Raw genomic sequence first — 24564 nt, forward strand, 5'->3', positions numbered from 1 at the left:
CTTTCTACTGAGGGAAAGGAGCTGTTTTTCAGGCTGCTGCTCCTGTGGGTGATGCGAGTGAACCTCCTTTATCCTGTTACTGATTTACCAGCTGCAGTTTGCTGGCGGTCCATTTCCGGGTTGTGAACCGTCCCAGAGTCGAGGGTAGGGGCGGGTCGTTTAAAGCGATTGCCTAGCGGGGACGTAATTGGATACTGGAGATTACACCCCGCCCTATTTCCCTGATCATTGGCTGAATTTCAATCAATCACATAAAGAGGTGACAACATATTTAATTTCAATACGTTGCGGGAATGGTTTGCTGTGAAACAGGATCAGACCGTGAGCGGAGCGTGTCCACGGACCGGTGAGTGACCATTATCCCGGACACCCTGCGCTCCCTCTCCCGCGGACTGACGGCGTCCCTCACGGACCCGCAGCCCCGCTGGGAACTCGCTAGCCGCGGTAGTGTAGTGGTTGGCGTAGCGCCGAGAGCCGGGTTCAAGTCCCACCACGGTCTGTAAGGAGTTAATCGGTTCTGCTCAGGACCGTCCGGGTTTCCTCCAGGGAAAGAGGTCCTGGTTAGAAGGTTAATTGCTCACAAGGGTGGAATTGGGTGTCGAGAGCTTCTGGGGCGGATCTCTAAATAATTAGGGTTGGCGGTCAGTCTCTTAGCCAGGGTGAAATGTCAAATAGGAGAGGGAGCGGGGTAAAGATGACGGGGAGTGGGGAGGGGGCGTTGAGGGCAAGTTGTTTCACACAGTGATGGGTGCCTGGAACGGGCTCCGGGATGGGGTGGAAGCAGATATGATTGTGGTGTGTCAGGGTCATTTACACAGACACTCACACATTAAGGGAACGGAGTAATTTGAATTCTCTACATTTGGGTGGAATTCGTTCAAATCGGCGTGGTGACTGTGTCCTGTTTGTGATGGAGATGGCTGAGTTTACAACCCTCTGCGGCTTCATCTGATCCTGGGCAGTTCCGGGTGGTAATGCAACCGATCACAATGCTCTCTCTGGTACATCTGGAGAACTTTTACTCTACTGGGACGTAGGCCACAGAGAGGTACTAGAAGATTGGAGGATCGCCAATGTTGTTCGGCTGCTCAAAAAAGGCTCTAAACATAAACCAGGAAATTACAGGCTAGTGAGTCTGACATCATTGGTGGGAAAGTTATTGGAAGATATTCTAAGGCATCGGATATTGGCATTTGGATAGACGGGGGCTGATTACGGATCGTCAGCATGGCTGGTGTGTGGTCAGGTCAAGGACGACCATCAGAGCTTGAGCAGGATCTGGGTCAGCTGAAAAGTGTCAGATGGAATTTAATGGCGGCAGGTGCAAGCTGTTTTCATTTCGGTAGGACAAACCACAGTAGGTCTTACATAGCGAACAGTAGAGCACTGAGGAGTGTGGTAGAACAAAGGGGTCTGGCAAAAGAGGTCCATAATTCATTGAAAGTAGCGTCACAGGTAGACTGGGTCGTGAAGAAAACTTTTGTCACATTGGCCTTCATAAATCAAAGTCTTGTTGTTCAAGAGATGGGCTGTTAAGCCGTTGGTGAAGCCTAATTTGGAATATTATGTGCAGTTTTGGTCAGTTACATACAGGAAAGATGTAATAAAGTTTGAAAGAGTGCAGAGAAAATTGACAAGGATGATGCCGGGTCTGAGTTCTCAGGAAAGATTAGGACTTTATTCTTTAGAGCGTAGAAGATTGAGAGCAGATTTGATGAGGTATACAGATTATGAGGGGTATATTTAGGGTAAATGCAAGCAGGCTTTTCTACTGAGGGAGGGTGGGACTACAACGAGAGGTCATGGGTTAAGCGTGATGGGTGAGAAGTCTAAAGGGAATATGAGGGGAAACTTCTTCATTCAGAGGGTCGTGAGAGTGTGGAATGAGCTGTCAACACAAGTGATCCATGTGAGCTCAAGGCAGTCCTGCGATGAGTTGGACGCTGACAGGCAACTGTTGCGACGCTGCTGGTGAGAGTCTCTGCCGTTGTGTGGAGAGGGGTGGGGGCGGCTGCGGGGCTGCTACACGGACAGCAGATTGCTTTCTGTATTGTACTGCCCCGGCTCGCGTATCCGGACAAGTCGCACGCAACAACCATGATCAACGCTGACCGACGGAGACCTCACTGTGCTCTGCCTGACCTGCTGAGTTCCTCCAGCAGTCTGTGTTTACTGCCCAGGTTTCCAGCCTCTGAGAATTTCTCAGGTAGCAGGATAAAGTAGTGGTGGTTGGGGTGTGGAGAGGTGGGTTATGATCAGCCTTTCTACTCAGGGAAAGGAACTGGTTTTCAGTCTGCTGGTCCTGTCGTGGATGCTAGTGAACCTCCTTTATCCTGTTACTGACTTACCAGCAACAGATTACTGGTGTCTTCTCAACAACTTCAGCAGTGGGGTCCAGTTCCGGGTTGTGAACCGTCCCAGAGTCTACCTCGCTTCTTCTCCTCCTGTTTTACCGCGGTTGGCACCCACCTTAATGGTACATTACCGCCACCGTCTGCTCCGGAGTGTGCAATAGACTTACATTTTCAATCTCTTCACTCAATCTCTCTCTCTCTCTCTCTCTCTCTCTCACAGACAGACACACACTTACCCTAACCTACACTTTATCCTCACATCTTTGACCTCCCTAGTAACCCATTCCTGCTTATCCATCATATCCTATAAAAAACCCCTGTACCTCTGAAGGAAGCTAACAATACCCTAACCTGTACTCTCTCATCCATGCCCAGCAACCCTTTTAATGTGAATTCCTGAACTCCCAGTTCCCTTAGATTAATTCTCATCATCTCTGTATCCCATACTTCCAGCAACTCAGTACTACATGTTCTACTGACTCCTCTTCCTGATATTCCTCACACAATCCTGTCTGGTGTTTCCCTAGCATTTTCAATGTTTTGTTTAATGCACAGTGCCCCAGCCTTAACCTAGTCCACACAGTCTCCTCTCTTCTGTTTCCATTACCTACCCTAGTAACTGCAACACTCTTTTGTATTTGATATAAATGCCTCCCTTTCCCCTCCCTGTCCCATCTTTCTTGCCACATTTGGTTGATGTTTTCCCAGATTACACACTTAACCTCTGCTTTACTGATACTAATGTGCATTTCCACATTTTCTTTCTTTAACGCCCTCTTTGCCAACTCATCCACCCTCTCATTCCCCTTCACCCCTACATGTGCTGGAACCCATAGAAATTTTACCTGACCTCCCTGATCTGCAATTCTTGTGACTGACTGAAGGACTTCATAAAGTACATCTTGCCGACTGTTTGAGTGAAAAGACCTTAAACTTGAGGATTTAATCTGAGGATGAATCTGAACATATCAATGCTTTGACTTGTCTGGCTTTCTGCACCCATTGCAACGCAACCAACACTGCCAGCATCTCCACTGTAAACATCCCTAACTTATTAGATGTTCTTCTGCTGATTCCAATTTCTTTTGCTGGTATAACCACCCCAAACCCTGTCACTCCTGTTTCAGGTTCCTTCGCACCATCCGTATAAATGTGAGTATAATCACTATACTTTTCCATCACGTGACAGTTAAATGCATTTACCAAATCTGTTTTATATCTTTCTTTCCTTTTTACCTCTAACAAATGCCAGTCTATGTCAGGCCATACAAGCTTCCATGGAGCTACAACCGGATAAACTACTGAAGGACTTATCCTCAGATCAAACACTCCACATTCTTTCGCGATATCATTCCCTACCCGACTAAAGGTATCCCTCTGAAACCTCCCATTTTCCCAGCACTCCTGCAACACTCCTTTAGTAGGGTGAGAATCATTGTGCCCCTGCAAGTTAGCCCAGTAATTTGCTATCAATTGCATCCTTCTTAAAGTCACATACATCTCTTCAACGCTGAACAACTTGCTCCCCATTCCCTACCAGTCAAACATCTCATCACATTTATTACTTTTTTACATTTCTCCTCAACTTTCCTGATATGGTCTGCCCATGTTAACCGTGAATCAAATATAACTCCCAGAAATTTAAATGATGCAACCCTTTCTAATTCAACCCCATACATTCTTAACTTCTTCCCTACCTCAACTCTTTTCCTGGTAAAAAAAAATACAGTTTGAGTTTTTTTCTACTGAAAATCTATATCCCCAATCATAACCCACTCCACCACTTCAATTGCTTCTTGTAGTTTCCTGATTATATGGTCCATGTTCCTGCCTCTTTTCCACAAGGCCCCATCATCCGCAAACAGTGACCTACCTATATCCACTGGTACCTTTGTGAAGACATCATTGATCATAATGATGAAAAGTAACGGGCTAATCACACTACCTTGAGGTGCCATTTTCCACTATGTACTGTTTTGATAATTCTGATCCAATCCGAACTTGAATTTTTCTACCAAACAAAAAATCTTTAATCCAATTAAAAAATCTCCCACTGAACCCCATCTTGTGCAGTTTAATTAATAACCTTCCTTCCACATCACATCATAGGCTTTTTCAATGTCAAAGAACACTGCCACTACTGACTCTCTATTTGCCTGGGCCTTCCTTATTTCAGTCTCTAACATTATCACTGAGTCCATGATATCTTTCCCTTTCTAAAACCACTCTGATAACTTGCCAGCATTCCCCCTTTCTCAAGCTCATACGACAACCTTTCTGTTATCATCCTTTCCATTATCTTACATATATTTGATGTTAATGCAATTGGTCTGTAGTTAGTGGCTTTTGACAGATCCTTGCCAGGCTTCCTTATTGGAATTACTACTGCTTCTTTCCATGCACTTGGTAATCTTCCCTCCTCCCACACTCTGTTATAAAAATGCAGCACTTCAAGAGCGCTCCTTCTCCTAGATTTTTTAGCATCACAGAGCATATCCCTGGGGAGGTTGGTCTCGATCTCTTTATTGCTCTCACCATTTCTGCTAATGTAAATGGATCATCAATTATATCATCTGTTCCTTCCCTCCTGTTTAACACACCTCATTCTTTCCCTTCTCCTTCTCCCTTCAGACAAATTTTCTGAACTGTGTATCAGTACAAATGACTTGGCCATGACCTCAGCCTTATCCCTACTGGAGACTGCAGTTTCCTCCTCAGATATCATTACTGGATATTCCCATTCCCTTCTATCTCCTCCCATCCTCTTAATCATTCCCCATATCTCTCTCACAGGTGTTGTTCTTCCTACCTTGTCGCAAAAACTCCTCCAACTTGCCCTTTTAGCTTGACGTATAGTTCTTCTCACCACTGCCTGTGCTTTCTTATATTGAACCAAATGCTGCATATTATGGGTTCTTTTAACTAGGCTGAATGCTCTATTTCTGTTTTTTACAGCCTGACAACATTCCTCTGTCCACTATGGTACCAGTTTTCTACTCATCCTATTTTTACTCCTGGGTATAGATCCTTCTGCTGCCATGATAATTGCTGAAGTCACCTGACTGTTTAATTCATCTACATTTCCAGAAATATCAATCTTTGTCAACCCTTCTTCACTCAACTTCTGGAACTTACCCCAATCTGCTTTTCCAAACACCCACTTTGGGGTTCCACCACCTGGTCTTACTTCAACTCTTTCACCCACTGAACACAAAACTGGGTAGTGATCACTGCCTACTGTTGAAGCAGTCCAAACTCCCCAGTTACTAATGCCAGCCAAGGTATTAGACACTAACGTAATATCTAACACTGACTCAGTTCCTGTTGTTATATCTATCCTTGTGCCGCTACCATCATTCATACACACCAAATCCCTTTCTTCCATCAAATCTTCAATTACCTTTCCGTTTGAATCTGTAATCGGATCCCCCCATATTCTGCTATGAGCATTGAAATCTGCACACCACACTACTTTATGTCTGTTTTGTCCTTGTATCTTTAATAGGCTGTCCAATTCCAACCTTTTACATGGATTGTAGTAGTTAATTATAACCACTCCCTCCCCTCTCTCCCACACTTCCACCACTATGTATTCCTGATCATCTCCTTTTTCCAGTACCCTATATGGTATACCTTGCTTGATTAACATAGCACAACCCCCTCCTCCCCCTAGATTTCTATCTTTCCTTATCATTGTATACCCATATACCACAAAGTCTAAAGTTAGTTTCAACTAAGTTTCCTGAATACACACTACATCCGGTTTTACAACCATTTCTTTAATAAAGTGCTTGAATTCCTGGGCTATTGGCCAGTAAGCTGCTTGCATTCTATTGTAAAAGAATCACCATAATTAGAATTAACCAACACATGACACTTCCTGGCTTGACTGATTAGTAAGGTTCTCCCTCACTTCTTCCCATGTCAGTCCTACTAACCCTAAATGGTTTACTGCTGCTTTTACCACCAGCTGAATTTTGTCACTTTTTGACTTTACCTCAGCCGTACTATTAATCACTCCTGCAATGAATGTTACTGGAGCCTTTCTGTCTACATAAATCCTGTCATTTGTTCTTTGTTGCATCTCTCGTATCCCTATTGCTCCCTGTTCATTAGGAGCATTATTCTGTTCTCTTGACATTCTTACAGCTTCTGCATAAGTGATCTTTCTTTTCACTCTTATTTCTTGAATTTTAGTCTCCCGTCTCATAACCTCACACCCACTATATGCCACATTATGAGCTCCTCCACAATTGCAGCATTTTGGTTGAACTCCTGTTCCGCACTTTCCATATTCATGATCACCCCCACATCTAGCACATCTCCTCTGCCTTTTACAGTTTTTAGCTATGTGTCCAAACCTTTGACAATTATAGCACCTCAATGGCTTTGGCACATACACCCTTACTGGGTAACTCATGAAACCCAGGAATACCTTCCTTGGCACTCTTTCTTCTTCAAAGTCAATCAATACTGATTCACTTTCCTTTTTCACTCCCTCCTTTGTTGTTTTTTTAGTTGTGGGCACGTGGCCAAGTGGTTAAGGCATTGGACTAGTGACCTGAAGGTCGCGAGTTCGAGCCCCAGCCGAGGCAACATGTTGTGTCCTTGAACAAGGCACTTAATCACACACTGCTCTGCGACAACACTGGTGCCAAGCTATATGGGTCCTAATGCCCTTCCCTTAGACAACATCGGTGGTGTGGAGAGGGGAGACTTGCAGCATGGGCAACTGCTGGTCTTCCATACAACCTTGCCCAGGCCTGCGCCCTGGAGAATGAAGACTTTCCAGGTGCAGATCCATGGTCTCGCAAGACTAATGGATGCCTAAATTTGTTGTTTTTAGCTTTTGAGCATTCATTACTTTCCCCTCCTTTGATATTCCTCTTTAACTCCTCCATATTTGTACTCATTGGTACCCCCCCATCACTCCTTTACATCCACCGCCATTTCGTGCTCCCTCCCTCCCTGTGTATTCCACCTTGCATTTTCCAATCTCTTTCAGCTTGAATGCTTTCTCAAGTTGTTCCTCATTCGCACATCTTACCAATAAGTTGCCATCATTAAGTACTTTTGCAAATACTATTTCTCCTATCTTATTAGCCAAAGTTGTTGTTAGCACAAATGGGTTAATTTTCTTCATATGTCCCTGAGCCTTCTCATTAAACCTAATTATGACAACACCTTCTCTCTGAAGCAAAACGTTGACTGATCGTTTCCACGGATGCTGCCCGACCTGCTGAGTTCCTCCAGCTTGTTGTGAGTGTTGCTTTGACCCCAGCATCTGCAGAGTATTTTGTGTTTACCTTCTTTCTGAACTTGTTCATCTTCCTCACTTTCAGAGCGGTCATTTCTTATTCTTTTATCCCCTTTGTCTCGGTTTTCATTCATCCGTCCCCTCACTATCTTCTCATTCCCTTTATTTCTCCCTTCACAATAATCCATTTCTCCCCAGATGCCTACCTCTGATCCCGAATCCCCATCCCGCTCCTTCTCCACTCTCCCTCAATCCACCCCTCGCTTCGCCTTGTCCGCCATTACCGACCCGCGCGACCCCCTCCCAGCAATTCCCACCCCTTCCCCGCTCTCTTCAACAAGTTCCGCAAACATATTCACGCAGACGCTGGCTCTCCCAGCACCACAACTCCCACCAAACTCGTCCCAGAGTCTAGGGTTGGGGTGGGACGTTTAAAGCCATTGCCTAGCGGGGACGTAATTGCATACTGGAGATTACACCCCGCCCTATTTCCCTGATCAGTGGCTGAATTTCAACTAATCACATAACCAAGTGCTGATATTTAATTCAAACAGGAGGAAATTTAATTCCCCGGATAGGGTTTGCCGGGTAATTGGATACTGCGGGTTACACCCCACCGTATTTCCCGTATCATTGGCTGAATTTGAACTAATAACATAGCCAAGTGGTCGTATTTAATTCCCGGGACACGGGTTACTATGAAACAGGATCAGACCATTATCCCGGACACCCTGCGCTCCCTCTCCCGCGGATTGACGGCGTCCCTCACGGACCCGCAGCCCCGCTGGGAACTCGCTAGCCGCGGTAGTGTAGTGGTTCGCGTAGCGCCGAGAGCCGGGTTCAAGTCCCACCGCGGTCTGTAAGGAGTTAATCGGTTCTGCCCACAGCCATCCAGGATTCCTCCGGGGAAAGAGGTCCTGGTTAGAAGGTTAATTGCTCACAAGGGTGGAATTGGGTGTCGAGGGCTTCTGGGACGGATCTCTGAATAATTAGGGTTGGCGGTCAGTCTCTTTGCCAGGGTGAAATGTCAAATAGGAGAGGGAGTGGGGTAAAGCTGACGGGGAGTGGGGAGGGGGTGTTGAGGGCAAGTTGTTTTACACAGTGATGGGTGCCTGGAACGGGCTCCGGCGTGGGGTGGAAGCAGATATGATTGTGGTGTGTCGGAGCATTTACACAGACACTCACACATTACGGGAACGGAGTGATTTGAATTCTGTACACGTGGGTGGGATTAATGAAACCGGCGTAGTGACTGTGTCCTGTCCTACGTTCCAGGTTCTTCCAGCCCTGGAATTGGGAATTCTGCACAGCCGGAATTCTGCCTACAGAAGGAACTAGAGCGAGCTGAGAGACTGGGATACCCGTGAGGATGCCGCACTCCGATGGGAAGGCAGAGATGCTCCTGTGGATACTGACAGGTACTGGGAGATCCCACTCCGGAGAAGGGACCGAGATGTGGGTTCATTCTGAAACACTGTGGGCTTGATGTCATACGGCTATCGTTATTGGGTTTATTAGCTCTGTCCTCTAGTGTGAAATTCTGTGTTTTATTGCAGTACAGTGTAAAGACATAAAAATATCGATTATGAAAACAAATAAAGAGAAAAGCTAGTGAGGAGTTGTTCATGGAGAGTTCAGAAACCTGTCTGAGGACAAGAAGGTGTTGCTGAATCATTGAGTGACTGTCTGCAGGCTCCTGTCCCTCCTCCCTCTTGGCAGCAATGAGAAGAGGGTATGTTCTGGGTGCTGAGGGTCCTTCATTTAAGAGGGAGTTAGATATGGTCCTTGTGGCTACGGGGGTCAGGGGGTATGGAGGGAAGGCTGGGGCGGGGTTCTGAGTTGGATGATCAGCCATGATCATAATAAATGGTGGTGCAGGCTCGAAGGGCCGAATGGCCTACTCCTGCACCTATTTTCTATGTTTCTATGTTCATGTTGGATACTGCCTTCCTGAGGCTTCACCTTTGATCATCTGCTGGTGGTTGGGTTGTGTTTGTGATGGAGATGGCTGAGTTTACAACCCTCTGTGGCTTCATCTGATCCTGGGCAGTTCCAGGTGGTAATGCAACCGATCACAATGCTCTCTCTGGTACATCCGGAGAACTTTTACTCTACTGGGATGTAGGCTATTGACAGCAACTCTCCAAATTCCTTTGACCTGGGCCAGTGTTCCAAGTTGTCTGCAGATGCAGCCAATCTTCCAAGATCCTTCCTCTTCCAGGGATGAGGTCTTGGGAGCTTCTGTTGCTAGCCACACCACACCCGCCCCCTGTTCCCAACCCCCATCCTTTCATAGCTGGGCTGAAACAGACTATGGTGGAGATTTGTATGTCTTTGATGACATAACAAATCCTCTCAAACTTCCAATGAAGTAGAGATGTTGGTGTGTCTTCTTCATGATTGCATCAATACCTTGGTCCCAGGATAGAAATTGTTGTTTGAAAGTAGTTTTGGTTAATGTTTGTGCACCAAGTATTGATTATCCTGAATGCTTTAAGCATTTATTTGTGTATCTTCCCAATTTAAATGAATATATGTTAATAATGGGTGGTGATTTTAATTGTTGTTTGAATTGGTCTGTGCCCAATTAATTGGTCTGAGACCAATCAGGTACTTTCAAACAAATCTGCTACTTTTATTAATTCCTTTTTAGTTGTCTCACCAATTTTAGACATTTGGAGTTCTCTTTCTTTTCTCATGTATATTATAATTACTCGAGAATCGATTACTACTTTATTGATTCTCGATTACTTTCATTTCTCACTTCCTGTGAGTATGATACAATTGCCATTTCCGACCACGTGCCTTTGAAATTATCAATTAAATTTAAGGATGCAATTTTTAGTTCTAGACAATGGCGGTTCAAATCTATTTTGCTTCAGGATTTAAATTTTGATAATTTCATTAAAGGACAAATTGCATTTTTCTTTTCATCTAACTCAATCGAAGAAACTTCCAGTGGGATATTATGGGATACCTTTAAAGTATATATACTTATATACCACACACATATGTCCACTGTGCATTATGCACATTCTTTGTTGAATGTGGATTCTAAAATCTTTTTCAAACTATTAGCAATTAGAATGGAGAAGGTACTGCCACAAATTGTCTCGAAGATCAGACAGGATTTATTAAAAATCGTTACTCATATTTTAATATTAGGAGGCTAATGAACATTGTATACACTACTTCATCTAAAACTCCAGAATGTGTTATTTTGCTTTATGCTGAAAAGGTGTTTGACAAACTTGAATGGGAATATTTATTTAATACTTTATATTTTATTGTCGCCAAACAACTGATAGTAGAATATACAATCATCACAGCGATATTTGATTCTGCGCTTCCTGCTCCCTGGATTACAAATAATAAATATTAAAAATAGTAAAAATGAGTAAATATTAAAAATTTAAATTATAAACCATAAATAGAAAATAGATAAATGGAAAGTAAGGTAGTGCAAAAAAACTGAGAGGCAGGTCCGGATATTTGGAGGGTACGGCCCAGATCCGGGTCAGGATCCGTTCAGCAGTCTTATCACAGTTGGAAAGAAGCTGTTCCCAAATCTGGCCGTATGAGTCTTCAAGCTCCTAAGCCTTCTCCCGGAGGGAAGAGGGACGAAAAGTGTGTTGGTTGGTTGGGTGGGTCATGTCCTTGATTATCCTGGCAGCATTGCTCTGACAGCGTGCAGTGTAAAGTGAGTCCACGGACGGAAGATTGGATTGTGTGATGTGCTGCGCTGTGTTCACGATCTTCTGCAGCTTCTTTCGGTCTTGGACAGGACAACTTCCATACCAGGTTGTGATGCACCCTAGAAGAATGCTTTCTACAGTGCATTTATAAAAATTAGTGACGGTTTTAGGGGACAGGCCAAATTTCTTTAGTTTTCTCAGGAAGTAAAGGCGCTGGTGGGCCTTCTTGGCAGTGGACTCTGCTTGGTTGGACCAAGTCAGGTCATTTGTGATATTGACCCCGAGGAACTTAAAGCTTTTGACCTGTTCCACTTGTGCACCACCGATGTAAATTGGGTCGTGCGGTCCACTGCTCCTTCTGAAGTCAACAACCAATTCCTTCATCTTGAGAAATATAATTTCTGCTCAAAATTTATATCCTGGATTCAATTGATATATCATACACCTCTGGCTGCTGTATTTACCAACAATCAGAGATCCCTGTTTTTTAGGTTTTTCGAGGTACCAGACAGGGCTGTTCTTTAAGCCCTTTACTATTTGATATTGCCCTGGAGCCCTTGGCAATCGTTATTCGTCATTCACCTAATATATTTGACATTATCCGTGGGAATGGGACGCCTAAAGTATCACTATATGTACAAACGTAGATGACCAGTTACTATACATCTCTAACCCAGAGAAATCCATCCCTGCAGTAATAAAACCATTTGCTCAGTTTAGTAGTTTTTCTGGTTATAAATTGAATCTTGATAAGAGTGTGCTTTTCCCATTAAATATGCAAGTTCCAATTTCTAGACAATCCCCATTTAGATTGGTTACTGATTATTTCATTTATTTGGGTGTTAGAATTACTAAGAAGCACAAGGATCTATGTAAAATTAATTTTTTTACCCTTAATTCATCATGTTAAACAACTGTTTACTAAATGGCCCCATTGTCCTTATCTTTGATTGGTAGAATTAATATGATTAAGATGATTATTTTATCTAAATTTCTGTATCTATGTCAGGCAGTATCAATTTTTATCCCTAAATTTTTTTGATATTATTGATTCTAAAATTTCTTCATCTATATGGAAGAATAGAAATCCCAGGTTAAGTAAGAAATATTTACAGAAATCAGAAAAAGAAGGCAGTTTGGCTTTGCTGAATCTTAGATTTTATTACTGGACAATTAGTATTCGATATTTAATGTTTTGGACAGAAAAGTTGGATGAAACTCAATGTCCACGATGGATGAACCTCGAGCGGGAGTCTGTACAGGGATTTTCGTTGGCTTCTGTTCTAGGAGCTGCACTTCCCTTTGCATTTACTAAATTGAATAAACAAATGATAAATCCAGTAATTAAACATACAATATGAATATGCTTTCAATTTTGTAAATTTTTTGGATTGAACAAGTTTATCCTGTCAAGTTCTATTATATCTATTTTTTTCTGTCAACCGTCTAGAATTGATCAAAGTTTTCTTCTATGGAAAACAAAGGGAATAACATGTTTTTGTGATTTATTCATGGATGATTGTTTTATGTCTTTTGAACAGTTGTCTAATAAATGTAATTTGCCAAGATCACACTTTATCAGATTAGAAACGTTCTGAACACTACTTTACCTACCTTTCCGATATCGCATCAGATTGAAGTTACAGAAAAAATTTTAGGTTTAAACCCCTATCAGAAGAGTTTAATAACAATTGTTTATGATCTGATTATGAAAACATGTCTAGGTACATCTGATAAAATTAAGAATGAGTGGGAAAGAGAACTTCAAGTATCTTGATCTACAGAGAAATGGGAGGAAGTTCTTCAGCTAGTTAATACTTCTTCAATGTGAGCCAGACACGCCCTGGTGCAATTTAAGGTGTTTCACAGGGCTCATATGTCCAAGGATAAGTTAGCTCATTTTTACTGCCACATAAATCCTGTTTATGATGGATGTAATTCTGAGGTAGCTTCCTTGACACATGTTCTGGTCTTGTCCTGTTCTAGAAAAGTATTGGAAAGATATTTTTGATATTATTTCAGTAGTTCTGGGTATTGATTTACAACCTCATCCTATTACTGCAATTTTTGGACTACCAGTGATAGACTCTAGTCGTTTATCCTCGTCAGCTTGTCATCTAATATCATTTGTTACATTAATAGCCAGAAGATGGAAAGCTTATAATTCCACCCCCTCCAACTACATTTCAATGGTTTTCCCAAACGATAGTATGCCTCAACTTGGGAAAACGTTAGGAGCCTTTGGTTAAATTTGAAGAAACTTGGAGGCCATTTATTGAATATTTTCATACGATGTAGGTTGACCCTTTCTGAATTCTCTGTAGTAATTTTTTGTTCATGTATAGAGCAGTGAAGTTAACGACAAATAATAATTTTAGCTGATGTAATATGATAGCACAATTTTTTTTTAGTTTAGGGGTTCTTCTCTCTTTATAAAATATCTGTTTCATGGTTACTTACTATGAGATTGGGAGGCTGAACTATATTTGTTACTTGGAATCTGTGCTGGTACATGTTACCTGTTATTAATGTAATCCCGATCTCACGCTTTCCAACGCTGATCCCTCAGTGAGGACTGATCCACAATCAGTTCCCTGGTCTGACTGTCGTTGTGGGTGAGGTTGTTGTTGTAACACCACTCAAGCAGCTGATCCATCTCACTCCTGAACGTCTCCTCGTCTCCATCTGAGATCCTGTCAAAAGTGTGCAGTACTGAATCAGGTCCTTCGGCCCGTCCTGGTCATGCTGGATATTGAACCAATCTGTTCTAGTCCCAACACTTGGCCTGTGCCCTGGCAATACAAGTGCTGGTCCAGAGACTTGTTTAACATTGTGGAAGTCTCTGCCTCCACCTCCCTGTCAGGCTGTGAGTTCCAAAATCAAACCCTTAGTTGTCCAATGTGTTTCACATCATTCTGTTATTCCTATCTCATCTGTCTCCAGCACCTCCAGAATCGAGGTTCTTCAAAGACCTTTCCAAAATAAAAAGGTCTGTGTCCAGACAAACCATCTCCGGGTAGATTACACACGGTCACAATCAACATTACCTATTCCATCTGCAGTAATGCACATTCTCAGTTCGAAGGTCTGGTGGACTACAACTGCCCCAGATCCATCTTGACTGGACATTGTCTTTATCCCCTGCCTCGCCCTAACTTCCACACCACTGACTATACTTCATTCGGAGTTTCTCAGAAGATTTGGTGGCACCAAAGTCTATCCAATTCCAACAGAAATTCTCTGCTCCCTGTAACGGGTGTGAGGATGATAACTTCTCCGTGTTTTATTCCAGTCCTTCCCACTGTGGTCCAGTGCAGAGCGGCCATGGCCTCCCCGGACTCAATCACCACCGTCCCTGTTGGTGGATCCGTCCACTTCCCCATCCTCCATGGCAGCGAGGACAAATACGGTGTGATTCTGGAGAAAACGTCCCCAAACCAGCTGAAGATCTTGGCATGGATGTCAGACCGACCGGAGACTCCGTACGTGATCGTGCCGTCCTACATGAACCGGATTCACTTCCGGAGAGATGGTGTTATCGAGATGCGAAGCATCAAGATGAGTGACCAGGGGACGTACGAGGTGCAGACAAACTACTTTGGGAGGGAGCTGAGAAACCGTGATTGTGACCAGTTTGAGGTCCATGTTGTCGGTGAGTAGTAGTTTTAGAAAGCACAAGAGCACAGAAACAGGCCGTTCAGCCCATCCAGTCTGTACTGGATTATGAAAGTGTCATAGATCGCCACAGCCATTCGGACCGTGTGGTCTGTCGAACTGTATTCTCCTGAGTCGCATTGACCCATACGTGGACCATAGCCCTCCTTACCCCTCCCATCCATGTACCATCCAAAATTTCTCTTCAATATGGAAATCAAACCCACATGCACCATTTGCTCTGCCAGCTCAGTCCACGCTCTCACCACCCTCTCGGTGCTGAAGTTCCCCCTCCTCTTCCCCTTAAATAGTGCACCTTTCACCCTTAACACATGACCTCTCGTCGTCTCACCCAAACTCAGTGGAAAAGGCCTGCTTGCATTTACCCTATCAATACCCCACATAATTTTGTACACCTCCATCAAATCACCCCTCCATCGTCTGTGTTCCAAGGAATAAAGTGTTAACCAGTCAACCTCTCCCTGTAACCCAGGTCCTCGTGTCCCGCAATGTCCATGTTTTAGAGACACCACCCACCTTTCCCTCCTGCTGGACCCCACCACGAGATTCTCTGATCTCCAGAACCCAGACACCACCCAGGTGACCCTGTCACTGCCTTGACCTCCCCCCCCCACCCACTGTGCCATCCCCCTCTCACTGTGACCAGCAGCAGGGTCTATCTCAGCCCAATCACCCCCTCCCTCACTCTGGATCCTTGAAATCTCGTGTGGAGTTCCTGATTCTTTTCCCTGGGGGGAGAGTACTGACTCCATTCTAAGCCCCTTTATAATACACATCTTTAAGGTGTATAAGTGTTACGGAAACAGCAATGAAAAATCTTTCTGCATCTGAGTGACCGAGGACAGACAGAGATGGTGGACCTTCATTTCTGCCCTGAACACCAGCAGGTGTAACGGGAAGTAAATCAGTATAAAGTCACTCTGTAATCCAGGGAATAATGTTGGAGCCTGCCTATCCTCACCCTATAAGCCTGTTCCTTGTCCAGGCAGGTCCTGGCCTGGAATGTCGACTCCATGGATGCTGCCTGACCAACTGAGTTCTCCTCCAGCATTTTGTGTGTGTGTTCGTGTTGCTCACATCCTTGTCAATCTCCTCTGCATTTTTTCCACACCTTCCCTTTAACAGGGTAACCACACCACCAAGTGTGGCCTCACCGACATCTTGTACAACTGTGACGTGATGGCCCTCACTCCTGTAATCAATACCCTGACTCGATTGGGCCAGCACGCTGAACGTCTCCTTCACCACCCTGTCTACCTGTGGAGCCACTTTCAGGGAACCATGTTCTTATCCTCCTGGGACATGGACAATCCCCACAGCCCTGAGGTGCCCTACCTCTTGGTTCTGGAGATTCAAGGGTTCTCTGTGTGGAGTTTGCACATGTGAGCTCCCACTGCCCCGTCCCCACTTGCAATTGTTGTCCCAGTTTCCTCCCCTCAACCCCATGAAGAGGAGGGAGAGACAGAGTCCCTCTGTTGATCGGGGTCGACCAGCTGTCTATGAATACACCAGCCACACCATTACAATACGGAGACCAAGCTGTCGTCCATGCCGCAGGCTCCCTCTCACCATCAGCTGATGAATCCGAAGGCACGGCAGAGACTGAAACAGTCTGACACCCGCGGCGTCGCTGGAGTTGCCAGTCAGTGTTGAACTGAAGATACAATCCGGTTCCGGATTTCTCCTTGGGATTTACTCCTGAAGCCTTTCCCATGAGTGGGTTTGAGATCAGAGTTTTCCTTCTCCGACGTGAGCTGCCAGTCACAGCTGAGGAGCCCCGTCTGCCCAAAGCAACCTGCTTGAAGGTGACAGTAACCGGTCTTTGGCCCTTCTGTGAGCAGAAATGATCCTGCTGGGTTTAATAGCTGAGCTGTACGTGAGAGTCAGGAGCTGGACTTGGTTGTCAGAGGCTATTTGAGACACGCCATTGGGAGCATTTAATAAATTGTGGAGTTTGTATCCTCACTACCCGCTCTCCCGGCTGTAACAATGTTAAAGAACCTCGACCAGCACCTGACTGAATCTTTCCCCAGTGTGTGGGTGTCGGGTAAAATCTATGGGGGTGGAGTGGATTTGGTTGTGGGGGGTTTGTTGAGGGGAATGTTTTCAAGAATTTAATGTTAATTCATAATGAAATCTCTCCTGGCAGAGCCGGTGTCTGAGCCAATAGTGGAGATCAGCAGGAATGCCTCCCACATCACGCTGAACTGCACGGCTCTCGGAAGCGGACAGATCACCTATCGGTGGGAAAGGCAGACAGACGCTACCGTTGGGAACGACACCGTCCATGGAGCCCTGCTGGTCCTGCAGAACGATGGGCTGAGTGGCCACACCTACAACTGCATTGCTGAAGATTGCTGCAGTCGGCAGATCAGCCTCCCAGTCTCTGTCGACTTCAACCCAGCCAGCAGTGAGTGGGACACAGTGGATGTGTTTCCAGTACTGGGGGAGTCTCAGGATATGGGGGTGTCCATTTAGGACAGAGATGAGGAATTTCTTTAGCCGGAGGGTGGTGAATCTGTGAAATTCATTGTCTCAGACGGCTGTGGAGGCCAAGTCATTGGGAGTATTTAAAGCGGAGGTTATCGGTTCTTGGTTATCCAGGGTGTCAAAGGTTACAGTGAGAAGGCAGGAGAATGGGATTGAGAGGGACAATGAATCAGCCACAGTGGAATGGCAGAGCAGACCTGATGGGCTGAATGGCCTACTTTTGCTCCTGTGTTCTAGTCATATCATCTCCTAGAGTAGGGTGTGAAGTGAGGACTGCTTGGAATCGAGAACGTGCCCCAGCACCCGACTGGACAGGGGCTGGACTGAGAGAGGGGAGGAGGGAGTTCCAGTTTCCAGACACAAAGGTTCTGGTTGTGGGTTTCTGACCATGGAGTGGATCAGTGAACTGAGGTTTAAAGCTGTCTGTCTTTCTGTCCCCCAGAGTCCAGAAATTATTGGGCCAGTGTCCTCAGCTTTACAGTCGTTTTGGTGTTAATCTTGGGTCTGTATCTGCTCAGGAAATCTCAGTGAGTATCCTCTTCACTGTCATCCCACTCTTCGTCTGGCTCCCTTTCATCCATCCCACCCCTGGTGTAAGGTGAGCCCGATGTTGGGACAACACACACACAATGCTGGAGGATTTAGTGGGTCAGGGAGCACCTACGAGGGGAATAAACAGGCCCGATATATCTAATTATTATTATTATCTTTATCTTTGTTATAACTAATTATCTTTCTACTTCATTATTACTAATAATTGATACACTCATCCTTCGATATATTTAAGTACTTCCTGCACCACACCAGTCCCGTGTCCACAGGTAAACCAGGTGTATTTCAGGGACTGAGAATGGATGCCCCATCCCTGGTGCTCGGTAGTGCAGTGGATGTGATCTATATGGATTTTAGTAAGGCATTTGACAAGGTTCCACACGGTAGGCTTCACTGTGCCACTTAGCGCTCCAGGACGCATTGCTGAGAATCGCCTTTCTGCCCATTGAACCAGTGATGGTTTCTTCCGCGCAGTCCACTGAATCCAGGCTTCACACGCTAGGTAGACGAGCCCTGAGTGTTGTGGGTCTACGGCAGTTCTTGCGGCGTGCTCGCAAGCCTCCCTACCCATTGTTGGACATCCTCATCCGCCTTTGCAGCTGTTGGGAGATGTCTCCTCTTCCGCCTGCTCCGCCGTTGGGATGATCACCACCCCTCACTTGCTTTCACCCGCTAGCTGCTCCACCTTGGCCGGGTCCTGCAGCTGCTCCCGACCGTATATACCTGTATAATGGGTCCAGTGTCAGTTCGGCGGCCTCGGACAGGAGTCTCAGCACTTACGGCCCGGTGTTGGCTCGACCTCGGCCGGCTGTCTCGGTGCTCACAGCGAGAGTGCTGAAAAATATGCCAAATACCCTCCTTCTCAGCTGGAAGATTCCTTGAAAGCCATACCAGGAGCCGCGCATCACGGTGAAGGGCCAGAACCTCCAGGCAGTCGACAACTTCACCTACCTGGGCAGCATACTCTCTCGCGCAGTGAACATAGACGCTGAGGTCAACAACAGGATTGCCAAAGCCAGCGCCGCCTTTGGGAGACTCCGTGAGAACGTCTGGGAGCGGAGAGGACTCAGCCTTACCACCAAGCTGAAGGTCTACTGTGCAGTGGTCCTTACCACCCTCCTTTACGCCAGCGAGACCTGGACTGTCTACAGCAGACACGCCAAACAGCTCAACCACTTTCACCTGAGCTGTCTCCGCAGACTCCTCCACATCAGGTGGCAGGACAAAGTCCCCGACACGGAAATCCTGGAACGAGCTGGGCTCTGCAGCGTCTACACCCTCCTGCTGAAAGCCCAAGCCAGGTGGGCTGGACATGTGGTCAGAATGCCAGACAGCCGATTGCCTAAGCAGCTGCTGTACGGAGAACTGTGTCAGGGCAAGCGCTCAGTCGGGGGGCAGAAGAAACGTTACAAAGACTGCCTCAAAGCGTCCCTCAAAGGCCTGGGTGTCGACATCAACTACGTGGGAGACGCTTGCCCTCGACCGTCCAGATTGGCGCAGCAAGATCACCACAGGAGCCCGTGCAGCTGAAGTCAGGCGCATTATCGAGGCGCAACGAAAGCGTGCTGTGCGCAAGGCCCGAGCAGCATCCACTGCCACGACAGCACCCGCCCACTTGTGTCCCACATGTGGGCGAGCCTTCAGGGCCCAGATTGGCCTCATCAGTCACCTCCGGACCCACAGCCACCAATCTCCCATTTGACTCTGAAGCCATGGTCATCTTCGACTGTGAATGACGAACAACAACAACAACAACAACAACCCTCCTGACGAAGGGTCTCGGCCTGAAATGTCGACTGCACCTCTTCCTATAGATGCTGCTTGGCCTGCTGCGTTCACCAGCAACTTTGATGTATGTTGGTGTAACAACAACAACATGGTAGGTTTATTCAGAAAGTCAGACAGCATGAGATCCAGGGAAGTTTGGCCAGGTGGATTCAGAATTGGCTTGCCTGCAGAAGGCAGAGGGTCATGGTGGAGGGAGTACATTCAGGTTGGAGGATTGTGACTAGTGGTGTCCCACAAGGATCTGTTCTGGGACCTCTACTTTTGGTGATTTTTATTAATGACCTGGATGTGGGGGTAGAGGGTTGGATTGGCAAGTTTGCAGACCACACAAAGGTTGGTGGTGTTGTGGATAGTGTAGAGGATTGTCGAAGATTGCAGAGAGACATTGATGGGATGCAGAAGTGGGCTGAGAAGTGGCAGATGGAGTTCAACCCGGAGAAGTGTGAGGTGGTACACTTTGGAAGGACAAACTCCAAGGCAGAGTACAAAGTAAATCGCAGGATACTTGGTAGTGAGGGGGAGCAGAGGGATCTGGGGGTTCATGTCCACAGGTCCCTGAAAGTTGCCTCATAGGTGGATAGGGTAGTTAAGAAAGCTTATGGGGTGTTAGCTTTCATAAGTCGAGGGATAGAGTTTAAGAGTCGCGATGTAATGATGCAGCTCTATAAAACTCTGGTTAGGCCACACTTGGAGTACTGTGTCCAGTTCTGATGACCTCACTATAGGAAGGATGTGGAAGCATTGGAAAGGGTACAGAGGAGATTTACCAGGATGCTGCCTGGTTTAGAGAGTAAGCATTATGATCAGAGATTAAGGGAGCTAGGGCTTTACTCTTTGGAGAGGAGGAGGATGAGAGGAGACATGATGGAGGTGTACAAGATAATAAGAGGAATAGATAGAGTGGATAGCCAGCGCCTCTTCACCAGGTCACCACTGCTCAATACACGAGGACATGGCTTTAAGGTAAGGGTTGGGAAGTTCAAGGGGGATATTAGAGGAAGGTTTTTTACTCAGAGAGTGGTTGGTGCGTGGAATGCACTGCCTGGGTCAGTGGTGGAGACAGATACACTCGTGAAGTTTAAGAGACTACTAGACAGGTATATGGAGGAATCTAAGGTGGGGGCTTATATGGGAGGCAGGATTTGAGGGTCGGCACAACATAGTGGGCCGAAGGGCCTGTACTGTGCTGTACTGTGCTGGAGGATTCAGGGGGTCAGGGAGAATCTACGACGGGAATAGACAGGCTGAGAGGCTGACTGGCCTCATTCAGCTGCTATGTCTTGTGCTGTTAAATTTCACTTTTACTTCATGAATAATCTCCAATGCACAGCCCCAGAAAGAGGATACCTGGAAAAATCTTATCCAAGAGGTTGCTTAAATCAGCAAACATAAATCCTTTGGTTCACACAGTTTTGCATTTGCTCTTTGAAGGAACTAACATTTTTTGGGCAGTTTGTGAATTATTAATATCTTTGTCCCTCAATATATCTATTTGTTAATATCTTTTCCTCAATATATCTAATTATTAATATATTTATTCCTCCTTATAACTAATTCTTATTTTTATCCTTTGTTATAACTAATAATTGATATATTCATCCCTCGCTATATCTAAGTACCTCCTGCACCACACCGGTCCCGTGTCCATAGGTAAACCAGGTGTATTTCAGGGACTGAGAATGGATGCCCCGTCCCTGGTGCTCGGGAGGGAATAACTACCCCACCTCGTCACTGTCTGGGAAGTGACGTGTGACGTTTTCTCTCACAGGTCAAGCCCACCCAGAAACCAAGGGCCAGGAGAGTTCCAGTGAGGATGGGGGTTTGGATGAGGGTTCTGACTGTCCGATCTTGGAATCTCGTGGCTCCTCTGACCCAGTGTGAACTGGAACAGGGACAGTGCTGAACATGTCCCTCCCTCCAGCTGCTGTCTCTACCATGACCCCCACCCACCCAACCCCTGATCACAGGACGTCTGTGCCTCATACTGTGTGGGAGGTGTCACTGAGATGGTGGGCTCCCCAGTGTGGGGCAGTTCCTGACTGTAGCAACTACTGGGGAACCGATCAATGATTGTGCGCATTGAGATGGGAGCTCAGGGTGACTGTGTCAGTGTCTGTCCCTGTGTCCTGTTTATTTGTTCTGTCTCAGGTTTTACGCAGAACATTTCAGCACAATACAGGCCCTTTGGCCCATAATGCTGAGCTGACTTTGTAATCCAGTCTAACATCAATCGAACTCTCCCCTCTGACGTAGCTCTCCATTTTTCTATCATCCACATTCCTTTAAATGCCTCTACCAGCACCCCTGGCAGCATGTTCCTTTCATCCATCACTCTCTATAAAAACACACCTCTGATATCCCCCCTCGTACTTTCCTCCAATCACAATAAATTGATGCTGTCTGTGTTGGCCATTTCCACCCTGGGGAAAGGTCTGACTGTCCACTGTCTGTCCCTCTCATCAACTTGTACAACTCCAAGTCACTCTCGTCCTCCCTCACTGCGAAGAGAAAATGCCCAGCTCACTCAACCTCTCCTCATCGGACCAGCTCCCTAAGCGGTCACCTCACTACAGGAAGGATGTGGATACTATAGAGAGAGTGCAGACGAGATTTACAAGGATTTTGTCTGGATAGGAGAGTGTGCCTTTTGGGAATAGGTTAGGTGAACTCGGCCTTTTCTCCTTGGAGTGACGGAGGATGAGAGGTGACCTGATAGAGGTGTATAAGATGATGAGATGCATTGATCGTGTGGATAGTCAGAGGCTTTTTCCCAGGGCTGAAATGGCTAACATAAGGGGTCACAGTTTTAAGGTGTTTGGAAACTGGTACTGAGGGAATGTCAGGGGTCAGTTTTTCCACACAGAGAGTGGTGAGTGTGTGGAATGGGCTGCCAGCGGTGTTGGTGGGTGAGGCGGATATAACAGGGTCTTTCAGGAGACTCTTGGACGGGTACGTGGAGCTTAGAAAAGTAGAGGAAATTGTACACAGTTTCTAGAGTAGGTTACATGGTCAGCACAACATAGTGAGGGGAAGAGCCTGTGATCTGCTGTAGACTTTCTATGTTCTATATTGTATTTTATCTTATTTCTCTGTCCACCAGAGAAAGCAGGATCTCCAGTGGCCACACATTTTAATTCCACATCCCATTCCCATTCTGACATGTCTATCCATGGCCTCCTCTATTGTAAAGATGAAGCCACACTCAGGTTGGAGGAACAACACCTTATATTCCGTCTGAGTAGCCTCCAACCTGATGGCATGAACATTGACTTCTCAAACTTCTGTTAATGGCCCATCTCCCATCTGTTATTTATTTATATACACACATTCTTTTTCTGTCTCTGTCTCCCTTTTCTCCCTCTGTCACTCTCACTATACCCTTTGCCCATCCTCTGGGTTCCCCCCCCTTGTCTTTCTTCCCGGACCTCCTGTCCCATGATCCTCTCGTATCCCCTTTTGCTTATCACCTGTCCAGCTCTTGGCTCCATCTCTCCCCCTCCTGTCTTCTCCTACCACCCCTTCCCTTCCCACTTTCAAATCTCTTACTAACTCTTCCTTCAGTTAGTCCTGACGAAGGGTCTCAGCCCCAAACGTCGACTGTACCGCTTCCTAGAGATGCTGCCTGACCTGCTGCGTTCACCAGCAACTTTTATGTGTGTTGCTTTTATTTTAATTATTGGTTCTTTTTGTCTTTTGCATGTTGGTTGTTTGTCAGCTTTGTTATTGTAGTTTTTCACAATTTCTATTATATTTGTGTATTTTGCTGTGAATGCCTGTAATGAAATGAATATATGATGCTGTGTATATAATTCTGTTGTGAATTTAATATTTGAGTAAATGTTGATTACTCATTTGGATTATTATTTATTATACTTGTTTAAAGATTCTTCATGTTGTTAATCTATTCTTTTTTAGAATTATAATCGTTCTGTACATTGTTGATTACACAGTCTTTGAAATAAATCATTCCTGGCTCGCTGTAAAAATAAGTGAATATGTAAAAATGCCCTGTTGCTACCAAATGATACGTGTGGGCCTCGCTTAAAGTGATCACAAAGTTTTGGATCCCCCATGTCTTCCTTTGAAATTGCTCTCTGTATTGTACTGCCCCGGCTCGCGTATCCGGACAAGTCGGACGCGACATCCATGGTCGACACACTGACCGACGGAGACCTCACTGCGCTCTGCCTGACCTGCTGAGTTCCTCCAGCAGTCTGTGTTTACTGCCCAGGTTTCCAGCTTCTGAGAATTTCTCAGGCAGCAGGATAAAGTAGTGGTGGTTGGGGTGTGGAGAGTGGGGTTATGATCAGCCTTTCTACTGAGGGAAAGGAACTGTTTTTCAGGCTGCTGGTCCTGTGGTTACTCTCTCTCTCTGTATCTTGTGTGTTGCAGTAAACACAGACTGCTGGAGGAACTCAGCAGGTCAGGCAGAGCACAGTGAGGTCTCCGTCGGTCAGTGTGTCGACCATGGATGTCGCGTCCGACTTGTCCGGATACGCGAGCCGGGGCAGTACAATACAGAGAGCAATCTGCTGCCCGTGTAGCAGCCCCGCAGCCGCCCCCACCCCTCTCCACACAACGGCAGAGACCGATACAGGCAGAGACTCTCACCAGCAGCGTCGCAACAGTCGCCTGTCAGCGTCCAACTCATCGCGGACTGCCTTGAGCTCACATGGATCACTTGTGTTGACAGCTCATTCCACACTCTCACGACCCTCTGAATGAAGAAGTTTCCCCTCATATTCCCTTTAGA

At 45.9% G+C, this 24564-nt stretch overlaps 1 protein-coding gene across 2 annotated transcripts; it reads left to right on the forward strand.

Moving 5' to 3' along the window:
* Positions 1-275: 275 nt before the first annotated feature.
* On the forward strand, positions 276-24363 carry LOC134346079 (uncharacterized). Of its 2 annotated transcripts, none has more exons than XM_063047381.1 (6): positions 276-346; positions 8887-9029; positions 14599-14958; positions 17131-17391; positions 17914-17998; positions 24204-24363. In XM_063047381.1, the coding sequence occupies exons 2-6, from the start codon at positions 8981-8983 to the stop codon at positions 24250-24252; spliced, it is 804 nt and encodes a 267-aa protein (XP_062903451.1). In that variant the 5' UTR covers positions 276-346; positions 8887-8980; the 3' UTR covers positions 24253-24363. The 2 variants fall into 2 exon arrangements, with proteins under 2 accessions (XP_062903451.1, XP_062903452.1); XM_063047382.1 differs by lacking the exon at positions 24204-24363 and adding an exon at positions 21580-23599.
* The last annotated feature ends 201 nt before the right edge of the window (positions 24364-24564 follow it).

The sequence above is a fragment of the Mobula hypostoma genome, chromosome 5 (assembly GCF_963921235.1).
Source record: "Mobula hypostoma chromosome 5, sMobHyp1.1, whole genome shotgun sequence".
Lineage (NCBI taxonomy): Eukaryota > Metazoa > Chordata > Chondrichthyes > Myliobatiformes > Myliobatidae > Mobula > Mobula hypostoma.